Source organism: Dermacentor albipictus, chromosome 2, assembly GCF_038994185.2.
Source record: "Dermacentor albipictus isolate Rhodes 1998 colony chromosome 2, USDA_Dalb.pri_finalv2, whole genome shotgun sequence".
Taxonomy (NCBI): domain Eukaryota; kingdom Metazoa; phylum Arthropoda; class Arachnida; order Ixodida; family Ixodidae; genus Dermacentor; species Dermacentor albipictus.
In genome coordinates this window covers 43,832,729-43,855,526 of record NC_091822.1, presented here as the reverse complement: position 1 = coordinate 43,855,526, position 22,798 = coordinate 43,832,729, and the positions used below count along the sequence as shown (strand labels likewise).

Sequence of the window (22,798 nt, the reverse complement as noted above, 5' to 3'; positions counted from 1 at the left end):
CCCGAAGGACCCGAGCACTGCGAACGGCGGCGACTCACCACGCCGCCCGCTAAAGCTTCCCAGTCAGGCCTATGCAATTTATTAAAGCGAATACAATGACCACGTATATAAATTTGGAAAACGTGGCTGAAAGACGGCGGCGACGAAGCGGGCGGTGCATGCCTCACAGGAACCGGCACAGCCTGGCCACGCCCACGCCTGTCCGCGCCACTGCGGTCTTCACGGACTCCATGAAGCCGGAGCTCGTGGACGCGCTGGGCGCGCCTGCGCACTCATCCCGCGCGGACGACGTGCGGTCGCCGCCCGAGGCAGCCGGCGGCCTTCGCCGGCGGCGGTCGCGGCTCGGCGGCGGCGGCGCCACGTGGCGTCGGCCTCGCGCGGCTTGGCGATCGGCCGGCTTCGGCTCCTTCTCGGGCCGCGGCCTCGGCTGGCTCCGCGACAGCTTGGGCTGTGCGGACGACGGGCCTCGGTCAGCTGATGCGGTGACGTTTGAGTGTGCCGTCGCGCTTCTACGCTGACGGGTTGCCTGCGGCCTGGGTCCCGATGTCGTGCCGGGTGTCAACGCGGTCAAATCAGTGTGATGGCCGGCCACTGGAAGCGTTTAAACAAGAGTTTCAGAACAATTTGCGCTCGCGCGCGGCTGCCGTTAACGTAGATGCGGCTCGCAAACACGCTTACGTTGTCGTCAACGTTGCATTCTTTATGAGACGTAGTACAAACATACGAAGCCATATATTCGAAACGTCTGTCAGTGAATGCACCCAATAAGGAATTATTATTTGCTATATTGTGACATTACTCGAGAATTAAAACTGTATCTTACAATACCCTATAGGCCTTTTTTTTATATGTCCATTGCCGAGATTATTTGTACGTATTTATTCCTCAGACCATTGCCGCATATATATATGTAACTTGTATGCCCTATAGTGTGCTCGTAGTTTGTCTGCATGAATACATCTTTGAATGCGTAAATTATTTGCCTGTCCTTGTTAATATTTTTGGGTACAAAAACATGTGATTTCTGTTACCACATTTCTACCCTCTACGTAAGGCCTTCAATGCGGTGTATGTACTCTAAAGAAATAAATACATACATAATAAATAAATAAATAAATAAAACTCGCATTATGGCCCGAAAAGCCGAAGCACTAATAGCAATAGCAAAGTAATAGACAACTACACGAAGTTCGTAGTTCTATGGGCCGTATCAACTGTCATAAATATTCGCTTACTGATGAAATAAAAAATCACCGCCAGAGCACTCCGTACCGATGGTTAACCAGCGAAGCTGAAACGTGCGGCCTCGGTGTTTATAACTGGGTTAATCGCGATGGCTCATTAAACGACGGCTTGGTAGGCTGCCGGATCATCGGCACGCAGATGCTGCTTTCGATCAGCTGTACGATTCTTTTCTTGTGCCCGGGCTGCAGCATCGGCACGACGTAGACGAGCTCGTTCCCGGTTCTTTTCGCGGCGTTGCTGATCGAAAGGTGTGCTCCTCAAGAGTACGCATGACGCATGGCCTACCCATCTTCGGAGCCGGAAAGAAACTGCTGCGCGCGCGCTCGGCAGCGACGGATAGCAACGACGTCACAACTGGCGCAGCCACTTGCGCGCCTCTCTTCCTCTTTTCTTCTCGCGCATGCGCATGGTGTTGCGCCGGAGGAGTTTTCGGCGTACAGGCGACGGACGGACGAATGGGCTAGCTACATACAGCTTCGCTGTTAAACCATGGTGTCACGCGCGCGTAGGCTGACACGAATATATCTCCCTAGATGACACCGAACACTCGCTGTCACGACGCTGGCGTGGTGAAGAGCGCCGGCGGCAGGGAGGGAACACTTCTTGCTGCCTCTCGCTTGACCACGTCTCAGAAACTTGAGATTGCAGGACCTACAGGTATGGGAACACAGCGCGCAAGAAGTCACCAGCCCTATCGGCTCACCCAACCTTCACACTCACCCGAGATTACCTGCACGATACGGCGCACGGGCCGCGTATGTTCAGCAGCCTGGACAGCCATGCGCAGCGACGGCCGGGATAGAGGAGAAAATGCGCGCTCACTTCACACTGCACCCAACCCCTAGAGCGTGCTTGATCACGTGACCTCCAACACGGGAGCGCAAGAAGACGGCGCCCATCAAGCCACCATTCTTCTTGGCTCTCCCTGGCACGCCGACGGTGCATATTCGCCTGAAGTGTCGACGTAGTTACTATAGCAATAATAAGTAGAACGACTTATGGAAGCGTGCAAGTTTCAAGTCATCGCATAGCCCAGGGAGCTGTGAAGACCCAATACCAGCCACATCGGCTGTATTAAAGGACAGCAACCAAAGCGCGCGCTGCTACCATATATTTGTGCCTGCGCGGTGCATATCTGATTATCATGGGCAAATTTTTCTCGCTGCCTTATGAATTCTTTCGTCATGCCCACTATAAGACGTTTATTCTTTTTTCATCCACCCACCGTGGACTGGGACGATGCTCCTGAATCTCCGCAAAGTCCTCCGGGAGCCAGCTTGGCTGTCCAGTGATGAAGAGAAGCTCTCCCACGGAAGGGCGCTGTCCGCGCTGTCCAATGAGGGCGACCTGGCGTTTTGAGGAGAGGATGCTTGCTCTCGTACTCTTTGACTATTGGCTCCAGAGCACCGCGGTCCGGTCTTTCTGTCTTCGCTCCGAGACAAGATGCCGCCGTGTTTGTTGTCCTGCACCTGGCGGTCCCCTCCGTGTCCAACAGGAATTTGGACAGCGGACAAAGTTGCGCCCACCGGTGCCTTTTCCTTCGACAGGGGCGCGCTCACGCCACCGCTCGGTGGTTTCTGCGAGAAACATGTAGAAAAAAGTGTGTGTGTTGGGGGGGGGGGGGGGGGGGAGGGGCAATAATTTTGTCCTGCCCACATACACAAAAAAAAAACAGACGGAAGAATGCAAAAGGCGAAGTGACACGCCATTGACTACTCAGGTGGTGCCTATCTGTGAGTTTTAAAAAGTCTTCCTGTTTTATCGATACACAAATGCGAGGAGGGTCTCCCCTGCCCTCTCCGAGCAAGACGTCTGCTACGGACCAAGGGTTAATCTGGACTCAAAGATTATGCTACGAAGACACGTAGGGACTTCTTGTTAATGCACTTTGCTTTCTTTGTTCTGCAATATTTGATTGCGGAAGTTCGTTCGCGTTGACTTCAAGGCTAGAGTCAGTTGTCATAGTCTCTCGTACAAACAAAATTCATTTCCAGCTGTACAGAATGCCACGCTTGCGCCGGGAACTTGCACGCTAAGTCATTCCTCTCATTCCGGAACACTCAACAATTTTGTTTAGGACATGTACGAAGGTTGCAGAGACAATAATATAGTCTAGGTGCACAAATAAATCTTTACGGCCAGCTGTAGCGAGTTGAGCCGGAAAAGTTAAGGGTTCCGAGTGGCAGGAACGAGATTACTGAAGCGTGCAGCTTATAAGATTACTGGCAGGACACAAAGGAGGCAAAATGACACGCGAAATTTGAAGTTTATTTTGCGTGATTTACATAAGAAAAACCATGGAGAGCAAAGCTAAAGGTGTTATTGAGACCTCCATATGGTCTGCGCTCCCAAAACAATAAGCATGCAAAGATTGGCAGTTTAACAGCACATATTGGTTACGATAGTAACAAGAATGTCAAGAATAATAAAAAGCACAAGGCTTTATCTCTCCTGTATATTGGGGGCGAGGACTTACGGAGTCGCCATCTGTCGGAAGCACCTCCCTTGCCCAGTATGAGGGATCACGCGGTGCGCTCCTCATAGGTTTGGCTTACGGCGCTCAATAAAAACACCACGCGGCAACCCTCCTGGACATTTCTGTAAGTACTCTCAAAAGGAGGGAAAGTTTTTCACTGTCAAAATGATAACCTTGGGCAAACTCAAAGCACAGAATCGTTTACAGACCCTATCTCTTTAACGAATATGTACAGTAAACGCCAGTGCGCGCGGTCTCCGCGATGGAGTCTCCCGAACCGGCTTCTTGCGTGACAGGTAGGTAAACGCGGAGAGCAAACTATGCGAAATATGTTATTATATTGGGCTGTCTGTATGACCGAGTGGAGCATAACGGAATGAAGCCTCAATGCAGCGATCGCACGATTTCGCGGCGACCGACTGCGCGTCTGCATGCGTGTCCGCGTAGAATGTTTTGCTTTCGCTGCGAACGCGCTTTCGTACCGTTCCGTGAGCTTTAGGCCACAGAATATGAGCATTTGACAGTACACAAACAACCGTTGTCGCGTGGGTGCTATCAGAGCTGTTCAAAAATAATTTCTTTATAGAGACTTCGACGCCTACGGCGACTGTGATGTGCCGTCGCGACGATTAAATCTTTCTTTTTTCTTCTAAATTCTTGGACGTTTCAATGTTATTTCTCAAGTTGCGTCGCGCTGTATGCTTATCGGTCTTCTCAGCGTGCGATTTGCGGCTGCTTCTTTTTCGTAATCCAGCGCATTAATTCATAACACAAACATGGCCATGTGTCATGTCTTGTAATGTGCTTCTTACCGCTCCCTTTCCACTATAGTGAACTTGCCACTATCTATAGCATCGACAAGTTCATAGACCAAACCGTCATGACATTAGCCGGGCAGCGGGCGCGGGTGGACTCTCAGTGCGCGTTTTCTGCTTCTCACCGAACATCGCAATCCCGACGCCGTAGCATAAATGTTCCTCGCGTTTGTGCTCGCTCCATACTCGAATTGTAGCCGGTGGCTGTTTGCCGATTCTAAGTTTCGCGAGCGAAGCTTCACGCAGCTTCCTGTACTGCGCCTACGTGTGAATAAGGCTGACACCAGGCTCCGTTGCATACGCCAGGCACTGCGGCACCGAGCAGTAGCGTACCATGCTGCACGCCTCCAAAAGCAGCCACTACCTATTAAAGTGCTTTGAAATGCTTTCAAGCAGATACCCAAGGCGGCAGAACCTCACCACTTAATCAGAACCGCAGCGCAGGTGGGACTTTAAACTTTTGTTTTCAGTTTGCTTCGGCGCTTCCAAAGCAGTCGACGCGGCCGCTGTGTCTACGTGCTCCCTCATGAGGCGTCACGCCGATGGTGGTGGCAGCTTTTCCGGTGGTGGAGCTCGCCCCTAATACTGCATGGTCGGTTAATCTTAGCCTGTACACTATCGTATACCTATATTTGTTTTATGTTGTGCCGACCTTTAGCGTTCGCGAGTAACCTTGAGCGGCGTCGACGGGCGCCACCCCACCCTCCCCCAGACGGAATGGTGGAATGCACTCATTGACGAAGTGGAGGTAGCGCTTTCTGGGTTACGTGCAGATTCGCGGATACGCCGGCGACATCCGCGGGGAGCTCGGTGGGAGGCGCCCCGAGTCGTCCGGTTTCAGGCAGTCTAATGAGACTACCCCTTCGCGACCATTCAATAGGATGATGGCGGACTTCAGCGTCTTATGGAGGACACGATACGGCTCATCGTAGCAGGGTGTAAGAGGTGCCTTTACAATGTCTCGTTTGACGAAAACGTTGGTCGGCGACGCAAGGTCTGGATGCACAAAAATGCTGCGGCCCGAAGATCGAGGCGGGACAGGGCGCAATTGCTGAATGCAGTCCTGTAGGCATTGAAGGTACTGCAGCGGCTGAGGAAAGTGATCCGAAGGAACGAACAAGTTTCCAGGAAGCCGCAGGGGTTCACCATAGACGAGTTCGGCCGGAGAACAGCCAAGGTCGCGATTAAGGCCAGCGCGTAGGCCGAGAAGCACCATAGCAAGGTGGTCGACCCAGTGCTTCCGATCCAGGCACGCAGTGGGGGCAGCCTTGAGCTGGCGGTGGAGCCGCTCAACTATGCCGTTGGCACAGGGATGATATGCAGTCGTAAGGCAGTGTTTACCGCCAAGCAGGCGGTTGAAGGAAGTGAAGATGGTGCAGTCAAATTGCCGGCCGCGATCAGAGGTCACAGTGTTGGCGCAGCCGAAGCGGGAAGCCCATGCTGAAGCGAAGGTTTTGGCAACCGTTTCCGCAGTGATGTCCGGAATGGGCACGGCTTCGGGCCAACGGGTGAAGCTGTCAGTCATTGTTAGAATGTACCGGCAGTCGTGTGAGGGAGGAAGGGGTTCAACTAAATCAAGATAGACGTGGTCAAAGCGACAGCCAGGTGGCAAGAAAGACTGCGTGGGGGTCTTCATTTGGCGGATCACTTTGGCAGTCTAGATGGCACGCAAGGCACGAGCCTGCCCACCGGCGAGCATTGGTGTTAAAGCTTGGCCAGACGTAGCGCTGTGTAACGAGGCGCTGCGTGGATCGGGTGCTGGGATGGCAGATGTCGTGAAAGGATTGAAACACCGCACGACTGAAGGCAGCCGGAATGAAGCAATGAGGTGCAGCCGCTCACAAGTCACACCAGAGTGAACCATGCACAAACGGGTGAGGAACGAGTTGTAGACGGAGTGAACGGGGATGGTCACGGCAGCGCTTGCAGCTCAGGGTCTTCCATCTTCGTCCGATCTAGACGTTCCCAGTTCACAGTTGATATAGAAGTGCCGAAGAAGCTGATGCGGGAGAGTACATCAGCTGCCTCGTTTTCAGCGCCTTTGATGCGGCGGATATCCGTAGTGAACTCCGATATATCGAACAGTTGACGAAGTTTCACGTGCGACGTACTTGGAAAAATTTGTACGGAAGACATACGCTATAGAGTGTTTTGATCTGTTAGAACATAAAATGGCTGGCCCTCCAAGATGTGCCAGAAGCGCTTGATGGTGGAGCTGACAGCGAGCAGCTCGCGGCCACGTACGCTGTAGTGAGTCTCGGTAGGTTGGAGTTTCCGAGAGAAGGAACCCAGTGGACGCCACTCGGAGTCGATTTGCTGCTGGAGAAAAGCGCCGATGGGCACACTGGAAGCGTCCACCATAATGGGTGTAGACACATTAGTTCTCGGGTGGAAGAGAAGCACCGAATCCGCGACGGCTTGTGTTGCAGCTCTGGAAGTATTTTGAGCTTCGGGAGACCAGGAAATTGCGAATGAGGAGCCCTTGGTCGTGCGAAGGTCAGTCAATAAGCACAGAAGCTCAGCGCAGTGCGGAAAGCGTAGGGAAAAATTCACTGGGCCCAGAAATTTGTGCAGCTGGCGTAGAGCAGTGGTTCCTAGGAAGTCTTGCACGGCCTGAACTTGGGAGGGAGACGGAAGAATTCCGAGAGCCGAGATATGGTGACCAAGGAACTCGAGCTTGGAAGACCCAAAGACGCATTTCTGAGAGTTGACAACCAGCCCAAATCGTTGAAGGCATTGAAAGAGTTCCCGGAGGTGGCGCTTATGATCCTGTGGATTGGGACTCGCGAAGAGGATTTCGTCGATGTAGGCAAATACAGCCGGCCGCGCGTTACCTTGGCAATAAAATCCTTGGAACGTTTGAGCTGCGTTGCGTAGCCCAAAGGGCGTGCGCCCATACTCAAACAGGCCGAAGGGTGTTGTAACAGCCGTCTTCGAGACATCGGCAGGCTCAAAGGAGATTTGGCGATAGGCCTTGACAAGGTCCACTTTACAAACGATTTTGCATCCTTCCAGGCGGCCTGTGAAATAGTGAATGTGTGGAAGGGGATAGCTGTCGTTGACCGTTTGAGCGTTGAGCGCCCGGTAGTCGCCACACGGACGCCAGTCACCCGGTTCTTTCTTGGGCACCAGATGGAGGGGGGAGGCCCAGCTACTGGACGAAGAGCGAATAATACCCAGGTGGATCAAGTGGTCGAATTCCCGTTTGGCAATGGCCAGACGCTCGCCGATGAGGCGGCGCGGACGAGCTGCGACGGGTGGACCACGCGTGACAATGTGGTGGGTTACTTTGTGTTTTGGTGGCTGACTTAAATTGCAGGGCCTCGCCACCTCAGGAAAGTCTTCGAGGATGCCGGCGTATGGGAATGGTGCAATTGGCGTGCGGATGCCAGGGGGAGCGACAGCCGAAAAAACTCTAGGGATGGAGAGTCGCGTCTTGTTGTCAATCACTGCAGGTGACGGCGGCGCTTGCTGACGTCGAGGTCGAGATAGGTCAGGAAAAGGGAAAATTGGCCAGGTCGAAAAGGGTCAGGCTACGATGAAGACCCGCCCAAACGTGTGCCGCAGGCCAAGGTCAATAGTGAGGGACTGTAGACCATACGTGGCGATGGAGGTATAGTTCGCCACGCGGAGTGTAGGGCCAGGTGACTTTGAAGCGTGATCACGATTGGAGGACGGCAATACGCTGACCTCGGCACCCGTGTCTACAAGGTAGCGCAGGTAAGAAATGTGACCCATTACGATAAAAAGGCGGCCGGGTTGTAAGGCGAGGTCACATGCCTCCGTCAGTGATCTCGCAGTGCATTTACCGACCACTAGCACAGGGACTTGCACTGGCGGGCGCGGTGTTGGAAAGTGCGACGGTACCAGTAAATAGGCAAGCTTCGAGGACTGCGCGAGCGGGAGCGTGCGAAGGAGCCGCGCTGATCATGGGAGGACGTCCGAAGGGCGTCGATGGATCTGGCGAGCTGGTCAATCCGAGACTCAAAGCAGGACATGATACAGGACTCTGGTGTTGACGAGAGAGCGGCGACAGAAGGAGAAGTCACGTCGTCGACTCGTTCAGCGAGCTGGGCGAGGTGGTCGAGGGTCGAGTCTGCTACAGCAGCCAAAACAATGCGAGTGCACTGCGGCAAGCGCTGCGGGAAGAGCTTCTTCAACGGCGTACCGTTCGCGTCGACGTTGCTTGAACCCACGAGCCGTCTCATGCTGTTGAGCAGCTCGGAAGGGCAGCGATCTCCAAGCTCCTCGGAGGTGAGCAGATGCTGGAGGTGCGCGCTCTCAGATGCCATGGTGCGGACCAAAATACTGTGCTTCAGTTGCTGGTACGGGCATCACTTGAAGGTGCAGCGATGACGTCCGCGAACTCGTGAGCAATCTCAGGAAACAGGTTGGCAAGTAAGTGGCGATACCGAGAAGTTTCTGAGGTGATGGGGTGTAGATCGAAGTCGGCTTCGACCTGGGTGAACCGAACCTGTGGGTACTTGCGCCAGAGCGTGGGTAGGCGAAGCTGTAGAGCTGTGACGTCCTGTGGGCGCGAGGTAGCATCAGGCGGAAAGTTGCCTGAGGGCGGTAGCTTGCTCGGGTCAGTCGCCTCGTAGTTGGGAGTCACCAAATGTCGCGAACCGAAAGGTTGCAGCGGAGCGCCAGGGCCAGAGGACCTGCGTAGCAGGCTCTTAGAACGGACTAGCGCTTGCCGTGCTTGCCCCGCGAGCACGCACCGCCCAACTTTATTTTCTTTGTCATCTTTTTGCATTGCCTACCGAGAGCGCCTACGGTGGCGCTACACTCTCAATTGCAAGACAACGCTTTGCGTGCTGTCGGGAAGCGGATTAACGCAACGTCTATTGTGGAACGCGTGAGAGTGGTGGCCCACCCTGATTTTGTCCAGTAGGTCCTGGAGCACGTCCTCGGCGTGTCGCAACGAAAAGGTGAACAGGTGCCTGGAGCCGTTGGACCTGAAGCGCTCCGCCAGCCTCTGGCGCACGGTTGGCTGCCTGGCCGGGTGCGCGCGGTCGTAGGCCGCGCGATCCACCGCGCTGCTCAGCACCTGCGTATTGGTTTGTTGTGGACGGAACATGACAGAGCATGCGCAAATATAGGGACACGAGATGACCTGGCACCGAGTGCGCAGGACTCGTGGCGACGGTTCTAAATTGCTCGTCACGGTTGCGTCTCGGATCGTTCATGGTTCGATCGACTGGAAGCATGCCTAAGAAAGATCAAACAGCAACGATAAGTTCGTCTTATCTGGTGAAGGCATTCATTGAAACTCAATTTTCGTCTATTTGGCAGGAAAATGTTGGCTATTTATTAAAGGGCCACGCTTCCTTTCTTCAATTGCTTGCAGAAACCGCAACGCTCGTAAGTCACCTTGAAGTCAAGCACTTCAAAGTATTTTCGCGCGTGCAGTCTTTAATCCCTATAAGATGGAATGTAATCTTATTGTTGAAATATTACCTATAGTCACAAGCAGACGCTGTTCGAAACTAGGGTAGAAACTTCAAGCCCGTCTTTGTTTTTCTGCATCTTGATTAACTAACCAAGACTCCACTCACAGCAAGGCTGGTGTTCTTTGCATGCCACAATTTTTATTCGTCCATCGAGCTGAAGTTACCATTCCCTTTTTTTAAGTTATGGGGTTTTACGTGCCAAAATCACTTTCTTATTATGAGGCACACGGTAGTGGAGGACTACGGAAATTTCGACCACCTGGGGTTCTTTAACGTGCACCTAAATCTAAGTACACGGGTGTTTTCGCATTTCGCCCCCATCGAAATGCGGCCGCCGTGGCCGGGATAACATACCCTTTCAGTGTCCCTTTTCGGTGAAGAGATGGTAATCTTTAAATCCTTCCGACATACGACCTATTTGTCGCGTTTTCGTGAATACATAAACTGCTTCGGTAGTGTAACTGTCATCGTTAAAAAAGTGAATGGGGTCCCTGTATAGGGACGCCTAAATGTAGATATCGGTGTTTCGTTTTTTTTTTCTCATTCTCAATGACAGCATTTATTATTGCTGCAACAGCGCGTAAAGTCTTGGTTTCATAGTTTTCTGAAACAAAATATGCAAAGGCGAAATCCGAGTGTGCGAGATTAGAAAAAAGAAAAGTCCCAGTTTCGCCCGAAAGGCGAAGCATCGATTGCGATAGCAAATTAGTAGACAGCTATACGAAGTAATGATATTATTCTCAGAGGCCGTATAAACTTTGAAACATTCGCCAACTAATTAAATTAACAAGCGTAGTGTCAGCGCTCACAAGCAAACATGAACGTATCATACTCGATGACTGTGGACACTCGCTGTCACAACGCTGGCGTGAGGAAGCGCGGTAGAAGCAGCGAGTGAAATGACCTTCGTGTTGTCTATCGCTTCAACGCAAACTGAGCGGCGAGAACACATCACGCACACAGGTATATAAGCAGATCGCTTTCAAAATAGGGCGCGCGCGACCGCGCAAAGTGCGCCGTTGCTGCCGGGGTAGAGCGCCGCCCCCCTCCCTCCCGCGCTGCCTCCCCGCTTTCCTCGCTTGCGCGCGCAAGACTGAGCGACGACCATCGGTTCCTCCTGCGCGCGGTTGTGAAACACTCAGTTGCTGCCGGAGAGCAACGCCGCTCCCCTCCCTCCGATCCCCCCACAGCCTTTCGCTTGACGGAAGAAGGCGCGTTTCCACTCGGCTTTCCTCCCTTGCGAGCGCCAGATTTGGCCGCGATCCTCGTCTCCCTTCGCGAGTTTTCAACCACACAACAGCATACGGCGCGTGGCGACGCTGTTATCGCCCTTGGGCATTATACGGAACATCACGGCGATGGCAACGATGGCGGCAAATGTGCGCCTGGAGTGTCCACATAACTGCTACCGCAATAAGATAGCGCCTGAACAGTGTTTCATCGCGGTAAATGTAGCCATTAAGTAACAGAAAATTGAAACGATTTACATATTCACGCAGGACGAGCGCTTGTCTCACGGGATTTTTTTTTTTTGTGCTGTGTTAATTCGTTTTCAAGTCGGTAGTTATTCTGATATCGAACTGCGTCAGGTCAACATCAATAAAGATTACACATGTTGAAGAAATTGTGTGAGGGGCTTAGTAATTGTATCTCTCAAGAAGGACACCCGGACTACAGCGCGGCGCAGCAGTATTCATCGGCAAGCGCATGACTTAAACTGTGCGACTGGTCGAGGTGATGATAATGATGGCGACTCATTGATATCCCCTTTGAAACGGGGCGCTGGCAAATATTCCCCTAGCCTGCTTGAGCTAATGGGGTATGCATATATCTGCTTTTCAGTCTGGCATTTCGCCGTAATGTTTTTTTTTTTCTCTTCCTCAAAACTTCTCTATCACCTTGTACCACTACCTATGCCTGTAACGGATCTGGTCGTATCAACCTCTTCCAGCTTTTTTTCCATCAGCACTCTAAAGGTATCTTGCTTATCTTGACTTTTGGCGGGTTAATGTTTCCATCCACTTTAAATGCAAGCACTTCCTGAAGGTATACGTTGTCTACGGGTCTCACCGGTTGAATTCATTCACGATGAGTTGAGTGGGCTCTGTATTTTTGCTGCAGCAGACGCATGCCTCATACAGTAGCGAATATTTGCTCCGGTAGTTTTTTCTTTTCCTTAGGTAACCGGATCGGGCCTCAAATAGCAAGACACCCCCTTCTGTGTTATCGTATACATTTTTCCTTTTAATTTCTTGCTATTCTTGTAAATCTTTACGGTCTTTTTTGCTTCCATCGTGTGTATCCAATTTACTGTCTCATGTTATCTCACTTTCTTTCTGATGGCTCGTCGTTGTCTTTTACACTTTCAATTGTCCTGTACTTGGTTGCCAACTTTGTTGAACTCTTCCTCGATTCTGCGTCCAAATATTTGTGCGCTTTACTCGCCAATTTATTACCGTGCATGTTTCTGAGCCTTTCTTAAAAAGGAATTTTCCACTGCGTTTCTCCCGCATCAAAATAGGCCTGCTCCATATCACGCTGCACTGCCCCACTTGTGATTTTATCGTCGGCCCCCAAATCTAACCGGTTTGCCAGTTTTTATTTAACTTACAACCCCGATAATTTTAAGCACAGAATGGCATTTGCGAACGCTAGCGCTCGTATCATTGCTCCTCTGCGGATCAGACGCGCCACCTGACGTTTGTTGTAGCCCCAAATTGCTATATGTTTCATTATTGAAGAAGAAGAAGAAGAAGAAGAAGACCGCGTGTGAAGGACGAACTCCGAATGAGCTCCGGCTCTTGGAACACCTCACAGCTGATCTTTTGTTTCTACAACGTGCTTACCACCACCAGTCGACGGCTCTTAACGGGTGAAATCTTTTGAGACCAAGATCTGCCAGATCCGGTGAGACCTCGGCCCTTGGACATTTCGAGGCGAGCAGGCCGCAGCGCTAGGCCTAACGTAGGCGCCGCAATTACGGCGTGACAGCATCGCGTGCCGCCCATGCCCACTGCACTGCTACCGTGACGATGGCTGCCCGAGACCCCCTGCCTCCTGCAGCATTGGACCAAACCACACCAGCCGCCCCTATGGATCAAGAACCGACTCCAGACAGCGAAGACGGGACTTGGTTTCTCGTGGCCCGAAAGCGCAAGAAACAGGTTCAAGCTACGTCGAGCTTGCCACCCAACACCGAACCCGCACAGCAGGACCACCCACATCTGAGATTGCGCAATAAGAGCTCGCAGCTGCCCCCGCTACCGATCGACGACTTGAAAGTGGTATTCCGACCGAGAGATGGACTGAATCTCGGTCAGTGGCCGCAGCACTCTATAGCCAGAGCTATAGGCACAGCGGCTCAATTAAACGAGAGCACGCTCCACCAGCTAACCATCCGCATACGCCGAGAGCAGAACGTCGCAGTGGTCAGCACCCCGGACGAAGAACTAGCGGCAAGACTGCAGCTGATCAAGTCTATATGCCTGGAAAATAAGCAGTACGAGGTTCAGGCCTATGTGGCTGCTCCGGATGCTTCCTGCAAAGGAGTCATCTCCGGCATCGAAAAGAACACAACCCCGACAACGCTGATGACAAATATCCGATCACCGATGGCTCAGGTCCTGCATGCAAGAATGATGGGAAATTCAGCCACGGCCATCATCACGTTCTCTGGCATTCGGGTTCCCCGGTACATCTACTATTACGGAGCAGAATACCGGTGCTACATTCATAAACCCCGACAGCAGCTGTGCACCGTGTGCCTCTCCACGGGTCATCGAGCAGATGTTTGCCCAACCCCGGATAAACCCCGGTGTGCTGCGTGCGGAACTTCCAACCCTTCCGAAGGACATGATTGCACGCTGAAATGTTTTCATTGTGGTGGTGAACACCCCGCCACTGACTCTCGATGTCCTGTAAGGCAACGCAAACCCTTTAACAAAAGCCACGTGTTCCGAGAGCAGCAGAAAATGGCGGAGCAACAACTCCAGCAAGACAAGAAGTCTAGCAAGGTAACGACATTCAACGGTGCGGCACCTGCGACTACTGATGCAACACGTGGTCGTCCTCGCTACCGATCCCGGTGACACAGCCAGTCCCAAAGTCGCAGTAGGTCCACGGTCCGCATGCCGTCCAAGGACCAGAAACAACCACGCGGTCGAAGCCGATCTGGGAGCCGCAGCCTGACGCAGCAGAAACAGCCACCGAAGGAACCTCAGGCCGCGTGGGCGAAAACGCCCGACCATCTCCCCAGGAAGGCGACAGCGGTGAGTTGGTCAGCGCAGTTTCCCCCTCTTTCCTCCACCCTTCCTTCACCTCCGTCCGCACAGAAAACAAACAAACAAAACAAACTGTCTCCCACAGCGACGCTTTCACTCACCCAGACACACACGCTCGCACCTGAGAAACTTCCTCACAATTCCTGCACCAAACAAGAAGTGTGCGAAATGATAGAGGAAATGGCAACTGTTTTAAGAGCGGAGATGCAAAAAATGAAGGAAGAGATCATGGCTGATGTCAAGCACATGCTACAGCAGGTCATACAACAAGCCATGACTGACATGAAACAATTCATCAGTGCAACTTTTAGCTCAACTTTCAACCAGCAAAACGACTCACTTCCACATGACACTAACGCCACTAGAGAACCAAGAAGGTCGCACCCTTATACCCGTCCGGCTCGTACAACAACACCTGCCCTCACCAGCGAGGCGGTATCAACCAATCATGGCCAGCAAACGTAAGAGGCGCACTACCACCACCTTCCGGGTGTGGCAATGGAATTGCAGAGGGTACCGAAGGAAGAAGGGTTCCCTCACACAGTTCCTAGCCACACGTCCTCACCCACCAGACGTTATAGCACTTCAAGAAGTACATTGCACTCCCACACTCACTGGATACAATACATACACCGACAAGCATGACACCACCAAACAACCACTAGCTGCCACCCTTGTGTCCAAACAAATCACAGTGATCGAGCACACGCTGGACAGCTCCCACATCCCGCATGTGCTCTTAGAAATTGTACCTAGGAATCGATATGAAACCAGCTTGTTTTTGCTTAATATCTACAGTGCACCCAAATCGCGACGAGGCGACTTCGGACAGCTTTTTTCGGCTGCCAGTAAACAAGCCAAAAATTGATTATTCTGGGAGATTTCAATGCATCCCACCCAGCCTGGGGGTACCAAACAGAAACTCCAAAAGGCCGCCGTCTAGCACACGTCATGAACCTTCATCAATTCACTCTGCTGACAGAACCTGACAAACCAACCAGAATGGGTAACAGTGTAAGCAGGGATACCTGCCCTGACCTAACTATGGTGAAGGGGTTGACTAAATGCTCCTGGAACAACCTAATGGAGAATCTGGGCAGTGACCACAGCATTCTAGCCACAGACGTCCAACTGGCGGCCACACGCACCCTAGAACGTTCAATTAAAATAACGAACTGGGACACTTTCCGGCGCAACAGAACCAAATCTGAACAACACGACCCGCCATCTCTACGCGAGTGGACACAACAGGTGCAAGCAGATTTTAAAGCCGCCACTAAGCAAATTACTGCAACAACGGAGACACCCGATGTGGACAGACATCTGCTCCATCTCTGGGATGCTCGAAGAGGCCTGACGAAACGATGGAAGAGGCAGAGGCACAACCGTAGGCTGAAACAAAGAATCGCCCGGATCACAGCAGAAGCTGAAGAATACGCCACCAGCCTCACTAATAGCAATTGGCACAACCTCTGCGACCGCCTTAATGGCACACTAAGTAGTTCAAAAACGTGGTCTCTCCTCAGAGCACTACTCGACCCAACGCACACAAAAACGCACACAACGAACACAGTCCGCACTATCATCCACAAAGAACAAATGAATGATGACGCGCTCCTCCAAACACTGCAACAAAGATACATTGCTACAGGCCACCGACCGGAGTACAAAGAGTATCCACACGAGGAAGAAACACAATTGGACGGCAACATTACAGAGACAGAAGTGAGGGCAGCCCTACACGGCATAAGACGAAACACGGCGCCCGGAGCAGACGGCATTCACTATGCACTGCTGCGCAACCTCGACGACCAGTCCATACGGCAACTCACTGCATACTACAACGACAATTGGCAAAACGGAACGCTTCCACAGGAATGGCGACACGCCGATATCACCTTAATTCCGAAACCCGGGAAACCACTGTCCCTCCAAAATCTCAGACCCATTTCCTTGACTTCGTGTATTGGCAAACTCTTCGAGCACGTAGTGCTAAATCGCCTCCAGCCTCACCTCGAAGCGAACCAATTCTTTCCCAATACCTTATTCGGCTATCGACCAGGTCTGTCTGCGCAGGACATACTCCTACAACTTAAGGAGGATGTTGTGGATGGTCCAAGTAAAGCTCAAACAAGAGCCATTCTGGCGTTGGACCTCAAAGGAGCCTTCGATAACGTCTCACATGACCTCATTCTAAACAACCTTGCATCCTCCCGATGCGGAAAGCGCATCTATGATTATGTCCGAGCCTTTTTATCTGACCGAACAGCCACCATCGGCCTAGGTGATATTCGGTCGGATATCATAAAACTTTCCGGCAGAGGGAGTCCCCAGGGTTCGGTTCTCTCACCCACCCTGTTCAACGTGGCGATGGCAAAGCTACCACCGCTCCTCAACAAACTTCCGAACGTGCAGCACGCCCTGTACGCCGATGATATTACAATCTGGGTGACCACAGGGTCAGACGGCGCCATTCAAGATGCACTACAGGAAGCCGTAAATATAGTTCAGGATTATGCAACAGCCGGAGGACTCACATGCGCAGCTGAGAAGTCGGAGCTCCTGCTTGTACTAAAAAAACGGAACAAGGCCGATACTCCAGCAGCCATCACATTGCATCTCAATGGGAACGTTATTCCAAGGGTAGACAGGCTACGTGTGCTAGGACTTCACATACAACAGAACGGGAAGGCCACACATACCCTACACGTGCTCCGCCAACAAGTTACCCAAATAACGCACATGATAAAACGCATTACAAACCGCTGACAAGGACTGAAAGAAAAGGACGTACTCCGAATCATGCAAGCCCTCATAATTAGCCGATTAACCTACCACCTCCCCTATCATAATCTGACTCAGACTGAGATGCACCAGATGGACACCCTCCTCCGTACGGCACTAAAGGCAGCGCTGGGACTACCCCACCATGCGTCTACGCAGCTCCTACTACGGCTGGGGGTGCACAACACCATCCGCGAACTAGTTGAAGGTCATCTTAACAGCCAATTGCAACGTCTGCAACGAACAATGCAAGGTTGCCACATTCTATCCCGGCTAGGATACCAAATAACAAGAACACCACAACAGGAAAACCGCACACTTCTTCCGCTTAGCATTCGCAACAAAATTCACGTGGCCCCAATTCCCCGGAATATGCACCCTGACCGTCATAAAGGTCGACGAAAGGCAAGAGCACAAGCCCTGGCTCGCCTATTTGGCGATGACAAATAAAACACTCCAGTCCTATACACCGACGTGGTCCGCTACCCACAGAAACGCGCTCTATGTCTGGTCGTACTAGATAGTGCAGACATTCTGAGAGCTTCGGCCACGCTCAACACTGTGGACAGTGGCACGGCGGAAGAGGCTGCTATTGCCCTAGCCATCGTACACGCTTCAACCATGCCGGCGCCGGATGGACCTATCACAGTGGTCACAGATTCTCAGACCGCCTGCAGGACTTTGGCACAAGGGAAGGTGACACCCTACACACACCGCATCCTTACATCATTACACCCCACAGCGTTACACAGGGTGCGTATCGTCTGGACACCTGGACACGCCTCTCTCCATGGTAATGAACGCGCTAATGCGGTAGCCCGAGAGCTCGCTAACCGGGCGCCATTGGAAGAGCTGTCCAACCCAGACGACGCACCGACAGAACCAATGACCTACACTGAAACTCTACAATATTACAGAGACACCAGGAGACACTTCCCTCCACCACATAATTCCCTTAATCGAGAAGATGCCGTCGCGTGGCGACAACTTCAAACTAATTCATTTCCCTGCCTCTTTTATCTTCACCTCTTCCACCCCACACACTATCCCTCATACTGTCCCTATTGTGGAGCAAAACCCACAGTATATCATTGCACCTGGGAATGCCCACACCCTCCGGGCTACTCCCCTATTCCTTCACCTTCCCCTTCCTCCTGGGAGACTGCGCTGACCAGCTCAGACCCGCAAGAGCAGCGACGGCTGATCCGGCGGGCACGCGGAGTGGCGCGAGCCAATGGGGCCCTGAAATAAGGGCTCCACCCTGCGAGGAAGTCGCCCAAACTGATGATAAATAAATGTTTTCTCTCTCTCTCTCTCTCTCATTATTGATGCATTCCGCTTCCCCTTCATTTTTTAGATTCTGCTGGTGGGTGCTTGAGTAGCTCTTTAAATTAAGAGAGGCGCATCTCACGGCAACTACCACTGAAACATGCACGAGCTCTTGGCCTATTGTTAAAGCACTTGGGTAAGTGTGCTTTTGTCATTAGTGTTTCGTTGATTGATTAAATAAATTTAGGCTCCCGAAGTGACACGGGAGAAAAAACGCCACCTGTGGTCGTTTAAAAAACTCAGTGAATGGGCGCTTTCGCAGTGCGAACACCTTGAGAATACGTCCACCGCGGCCGAGAGTCGAACCCGTGATCTCGTGCTCGGCAGTAGAAAGCGCTAGCTACTGAGCCGCATTGGCAGTTATCGTTGGATCCTGAATTCGGGGATTCTGAAGCATCCGGCGAGAAAGACGCCGAACGGCGCCGGAATCATGTGCTGCAGCAGAACGGCACTACACCGCATCGCTTCGAGACAGTCTACTTTCCAGAAGCGCGGCGGTTCAAGGCTGATGGGAGTTTACTGGTCTCAGGTGCAGATCAGGAAGAGATGACTGGAGCATATTGGTGGGGAAAACAAGCAGGGAAGAGATGTAGTCGGGTTCGTTAAAGGCATATGTGTAAACATACATTATAAAGCAGAGATACGTAGTATGCTATAGATTACGACATGATAAAACTTAGTTAGCACATGCTAGGTGATCAGTTGTCGTCATTCCTCATCATCGTAATGATGACTGATCACCAGCAGTCGCAAAGAAGGAGTGGTCAGCTCACCGTGTACGCTTCGTGAAGGCGCTTGAAGTGACCCTCGGCCACCTCGCTGCGTCCGGGGTTCTTGTCGGGGTGCCAGCGCAGCGCCCTGCGCCGGTACGCCTGGCGGATGTCCTCGGGACCCGCGCTGCGGCTCACGCCCAGCAGCTCGTAGTAGTCGCACGGCGCCGCCGACGGAGCCATGCCGCCGGCTTTAGTTGTGCATCGCCTGCCCGCCCTATACCGCCGCCTGTCCCGGTCTTCACGCCGCCGCGCCACGGTTGATGATGATGATGATGATGATCTCAAAAACTGAGGCACATACCCACTGTTGCGCGTCGGCCAAGAATTGGCCACCACGAGCGAAAAGAACGTCAAGTGTGTTCAACTTAAGTTTGATCTTTAAAGCTTCTAAAGAATGAGAAGAAAAAAAGTGACATCGAAAACAGTCAGATTGGCTGACTAATTGGCTATAAATTAAATAGTATAATGCATCAGGGGAGAACTTACAGGCTAAAGTTGGGCTAATTAGATATCCGTGAAGTTCATTACAAGAATTTGCAGCGAAAAAAAAAACACTGAGGAAAAAAGCAAGTGGAGAGAAAGACGATGGCTATATAGGTACCATCTACCTCCCCCACCCTGCTGGCGCTGAGCCGTGCTCCCGCATGGGTTGCAGAAGATAGTGCCAGCCTTCCCTCCTTTCCCACAAGAACCACTTCTTTCTCTCTCTCTCTCCACATGCTGGGGTTGAGAGTGGTCGCATGAAAGAGTGGGGCTGAAGATTAATATGCAGAAGACACAGACAATGTTCAATAGCATGCCAATGGAACGAGCATTTGTGATCGGTGGTCAGCCTCTAGAATCTCTGCAGGAGTACATTTATGTGTGTTAATTGCGCACAGAGGCCCTGGTCACGCGACGAATTTTACAGAACAATAAAATTGGGATGAAACGCATACGGCAGGCATTGCCTAATCCTTATTTGGAGCTCACCACTGTCATTTAAAAGAAAAGGGATACACTCATTGCATTCTATCGGTGCTAACATATGGGCCAGGAATGTGGAGGTCAGCATAGAAGCTCGAGAACAACTTAGAGTGGTAGGCCACACTACAAGTATTTTCCTTGAAATAGGAAGGCAGGATTTAAATAATCATTTTTTCCTTAATAAGCGTGTCTTACTTAACTTATTCAACTATTTAAAGGCAGAAAATGGTTTATTTTTTGGCAAGTAATTTTTGCCATAGAATGTGGTAAAACTGATAGTCGTGCCATAAGTGCTAACTAATGAACTGCTGAATTGAGTAAAGCTTTAACATTTGTGTAGCTAACTGTGACACCTATGCAATGAACCAAGATAAATGCAATGTAAATATTAAGGAAGTAGTGGCCGAAAAACTCATAAAAGTGAAAAAATTTCCAATTTGGACCGAGATGACTTGCAAGATTAGCTGTAAATGCTAAAATATTCTATCAGTTTCTTTTGTTCTAACTTGTTCCACACGTCTCTATGTGGGGAAAGAGTGTGGAAAAATTATATATCAAAATATTCATTATAAAAAGTTATCAAAGTTTGCATCACATGAGGTGGAGCAAAATCTTTTGAGAAAAACGTAGACAAATCTTCAAACCACGCGAAAGACGTTAATAAAACATCGCAGAGGCCTAAAATGTGCCAGCTTCATAGCTGGAGCCCCCACGAGATGCGCTAGAGTCTCCTATTGTTCGTGTGGCGGCTCGGAGACAATATAAAATGAAAAAAAGGTATTTTTAATATATTTATATAAAAGATATCGTACTGATATTCGGTTTAGGTGGGTTCGAAAACTCACTGAAGCTCCCAAGCTAATGACGATAGGAAGCTATTTTCTTTTGCAATATGTGGCTAAACGCTTGGGCACACATAAAATTGACGTTTGAATGGCTCGTACCACCTTAAGAGGAAGCTTCAGCTCGGGCCCAACTCCAACGACGCCTATTAAAATACATGTAAAACTCAAAAAACGTTTTTCTCAGATAACCCTTGGACGGAGTTAAGGAAATTTGCTGCATTTGAGAGAGAAAGTTAAATTCTAGTGACTGTTGGAAGTGGAATTTCGATTGAGGGCCTGAATTTTCTTTAAAACATTTTCAAAAATTCAGAAATTGGAAAAGAATTGGAAACACGAAGTTTACAAATTAATAGCTCTGCATCAAGAACAGCTATCGTGGTTCTGTAAACGGCACCCATTAGATCATTGAAAGCGGACAAATTCGACATGTCATCTTATATCTTACGTGAATTTGTTACGTTGGTGCAAGGGTTCTGCAAAAGATGCATTTTCATATTACAATTTTTTTATTCATGCGTGACATATCAATTTTATCCGTTTTAGATGTAATATTAGATGCACTCCACAGAATTGCGATATCATTTTTCATTGCTGAGTTACAGAGTTGTAAACTTCATAGTTTCGTTTTCTGAAAATTTATATTTTTGCCAATTTTTTATAAAAAAATGACGACCTAAATCGAAAATTCGGAGTCAATAGTTACTAGGTCTTAAGGTTTTCTTTTAAATGCAATAAACCTCGCCAAATTTGGCGCAGTGGTTGCCGAGAAAAACGAATTCTCCTTTTACATGTATTTAGATAGGAGCACCCGAGCCAAAGCTTCCTCTTAAGGGTTGTGGAAAGAGTGATGGAAAGAAAAAGGTTGGGCGCATTGTTAACAGATAGGAAGAGAGCGGTGTGGACGAGAGAGCAAACGGGGCTGGCCGATATTCTAGTTGAAATTAACAGGAAAAAATGCAGCTAGTCAGGCCGCGCAATTCGTAGAGCGGTGGTCTATTTGGTGGTCTACTATAGTTACACAGGGGGTGCTAAGGGAAGGGAAGCGAAGTCGAGAACGGTGGAATATTGGGCGGGGCTATGAAATTGGGAAATCTGCACGCGCAAGGTTGGAATCAGCTAGAGCAGGACAGGGGTAATTGGAGATCGCTGGGAGAGGCCTTCGTATTGCCGCAGACATAAAAATAGGCTGCTGCTGCTGATGATGACGATCATGACGAATATCAGTGACTGCCCATGTCGATCGAGCGCGTGACAAACCCTGAAACTAGAAATCCTATGTGAAAAAAAAAATGTTGGAAAATTTCCATCTGAATACTGTCACATGAGTAAATATTCCGTTTCAAATATTTTTCTTGTTATAAAACAAAAATAATTATTTTTTTTTTATATTTCTCAATTTGCTAGTACGTTTTGGTGACCCCTACCAACTAGCGCAAGACTTCTCAAGTCTGTGCAAAGCAGCTATTATGTCGTGCGGAAGGGCATTGCTCGCTTTAACGTGTCGGTTTCATCCGAGCTTTTTTATTTCCTTGCGTGTTTGTTCAAAGTGTGGCGTGCACTTCACTTCAAATTTTGCGGGACCTAGCGCACGGTATTCATTGGCGAAAGGTGCTAGGGCAGTTTTTTGTTATCGTGCAAGTTCACGCTGCGGCATCCAACGCACTTGTCGTGACGATAAATGCGGAACGTTCCGCGAAGACACGTCTCGTTATGTTCGTTCACTCTCCATAAGAAAGGCTCCGAGTGTCCGACGGGCAGTAAAATTAGTAAGTCGAGTGTTTTATAAATTATCTGGGGCAATGTTGTCTTTTCTGATAACTGTTCGACATGAA

At 50.5% G+C, this 22,798-nt stretch overlaps 1 protein-coding gene across 2 annotated transcripts; it reads right to left on the bottom strand.

Annotated features, from left to right (window-relative positions):
• Nucleotides 1–15: 15 nt before the first annotated feature.
• LOC135912794 (uncharacterized) lies at nucleotides 16–19,428 on the bottom strand. 2 transcript variants are annotated; one of them, XM_065445342.2, is made up of 4 exons: nucleotides 19,156–19,427; nucleotides 9,413–9,586; nucleotides 2,471–2,822; nucleotides 16–591 (listed from the first exon to the last, which is right to left on the bottom strand). In XM_065445342.2, the coding sequence occupies exons 1-4, from the start codon at nucleotides 19,333–19,335 to the stop codon at nucleotides 164–166; spliced, it is 1,134 nt and encodes a 377-aa protein (XP_065301414.2). In that variant the 5' UTR covers nucleotides 19,336–19,427; the 3' UTR covers nucleotides 16–163. The 2 variants fall into 2 exon arrangements, with proteins under 2 accessions (XP_065301414.2, XP_065301415.2); XM_065445343.2 differs by lacking the exon at nucleotides 9,413–9,586 and having other exon boundaries at nucleotides 19,156–19,428.
• Nucleotides 19,429–22,798: the final 3,370 nt, after the last annotated feature.

Bases quoted from the DNA above. Each gene is read 5' to 3' on its own strand.
- LOC135912794 (XM_065445342.2), bottom strand. From the start codon at position 19,335: ATGGCTCCGTCGGCGGCGCCGTGCGACTACTACGAGCTGCTGGGCGTG. The intron at 9,587-19,155 runs GTGAGCTGACCA...ACCAATACGCAG, and splicing joins GCCTTCACGAAGCGTACACG to GTGCTGAGCAGCGCGGTGGA. The intron at 592-2,470 runs GTGGGTGGATGA...AAACGCTTCCAG, and splicing joins GAGCATCGTCCCAGTCCACG to TGGCCGGCCATCACACTGAT.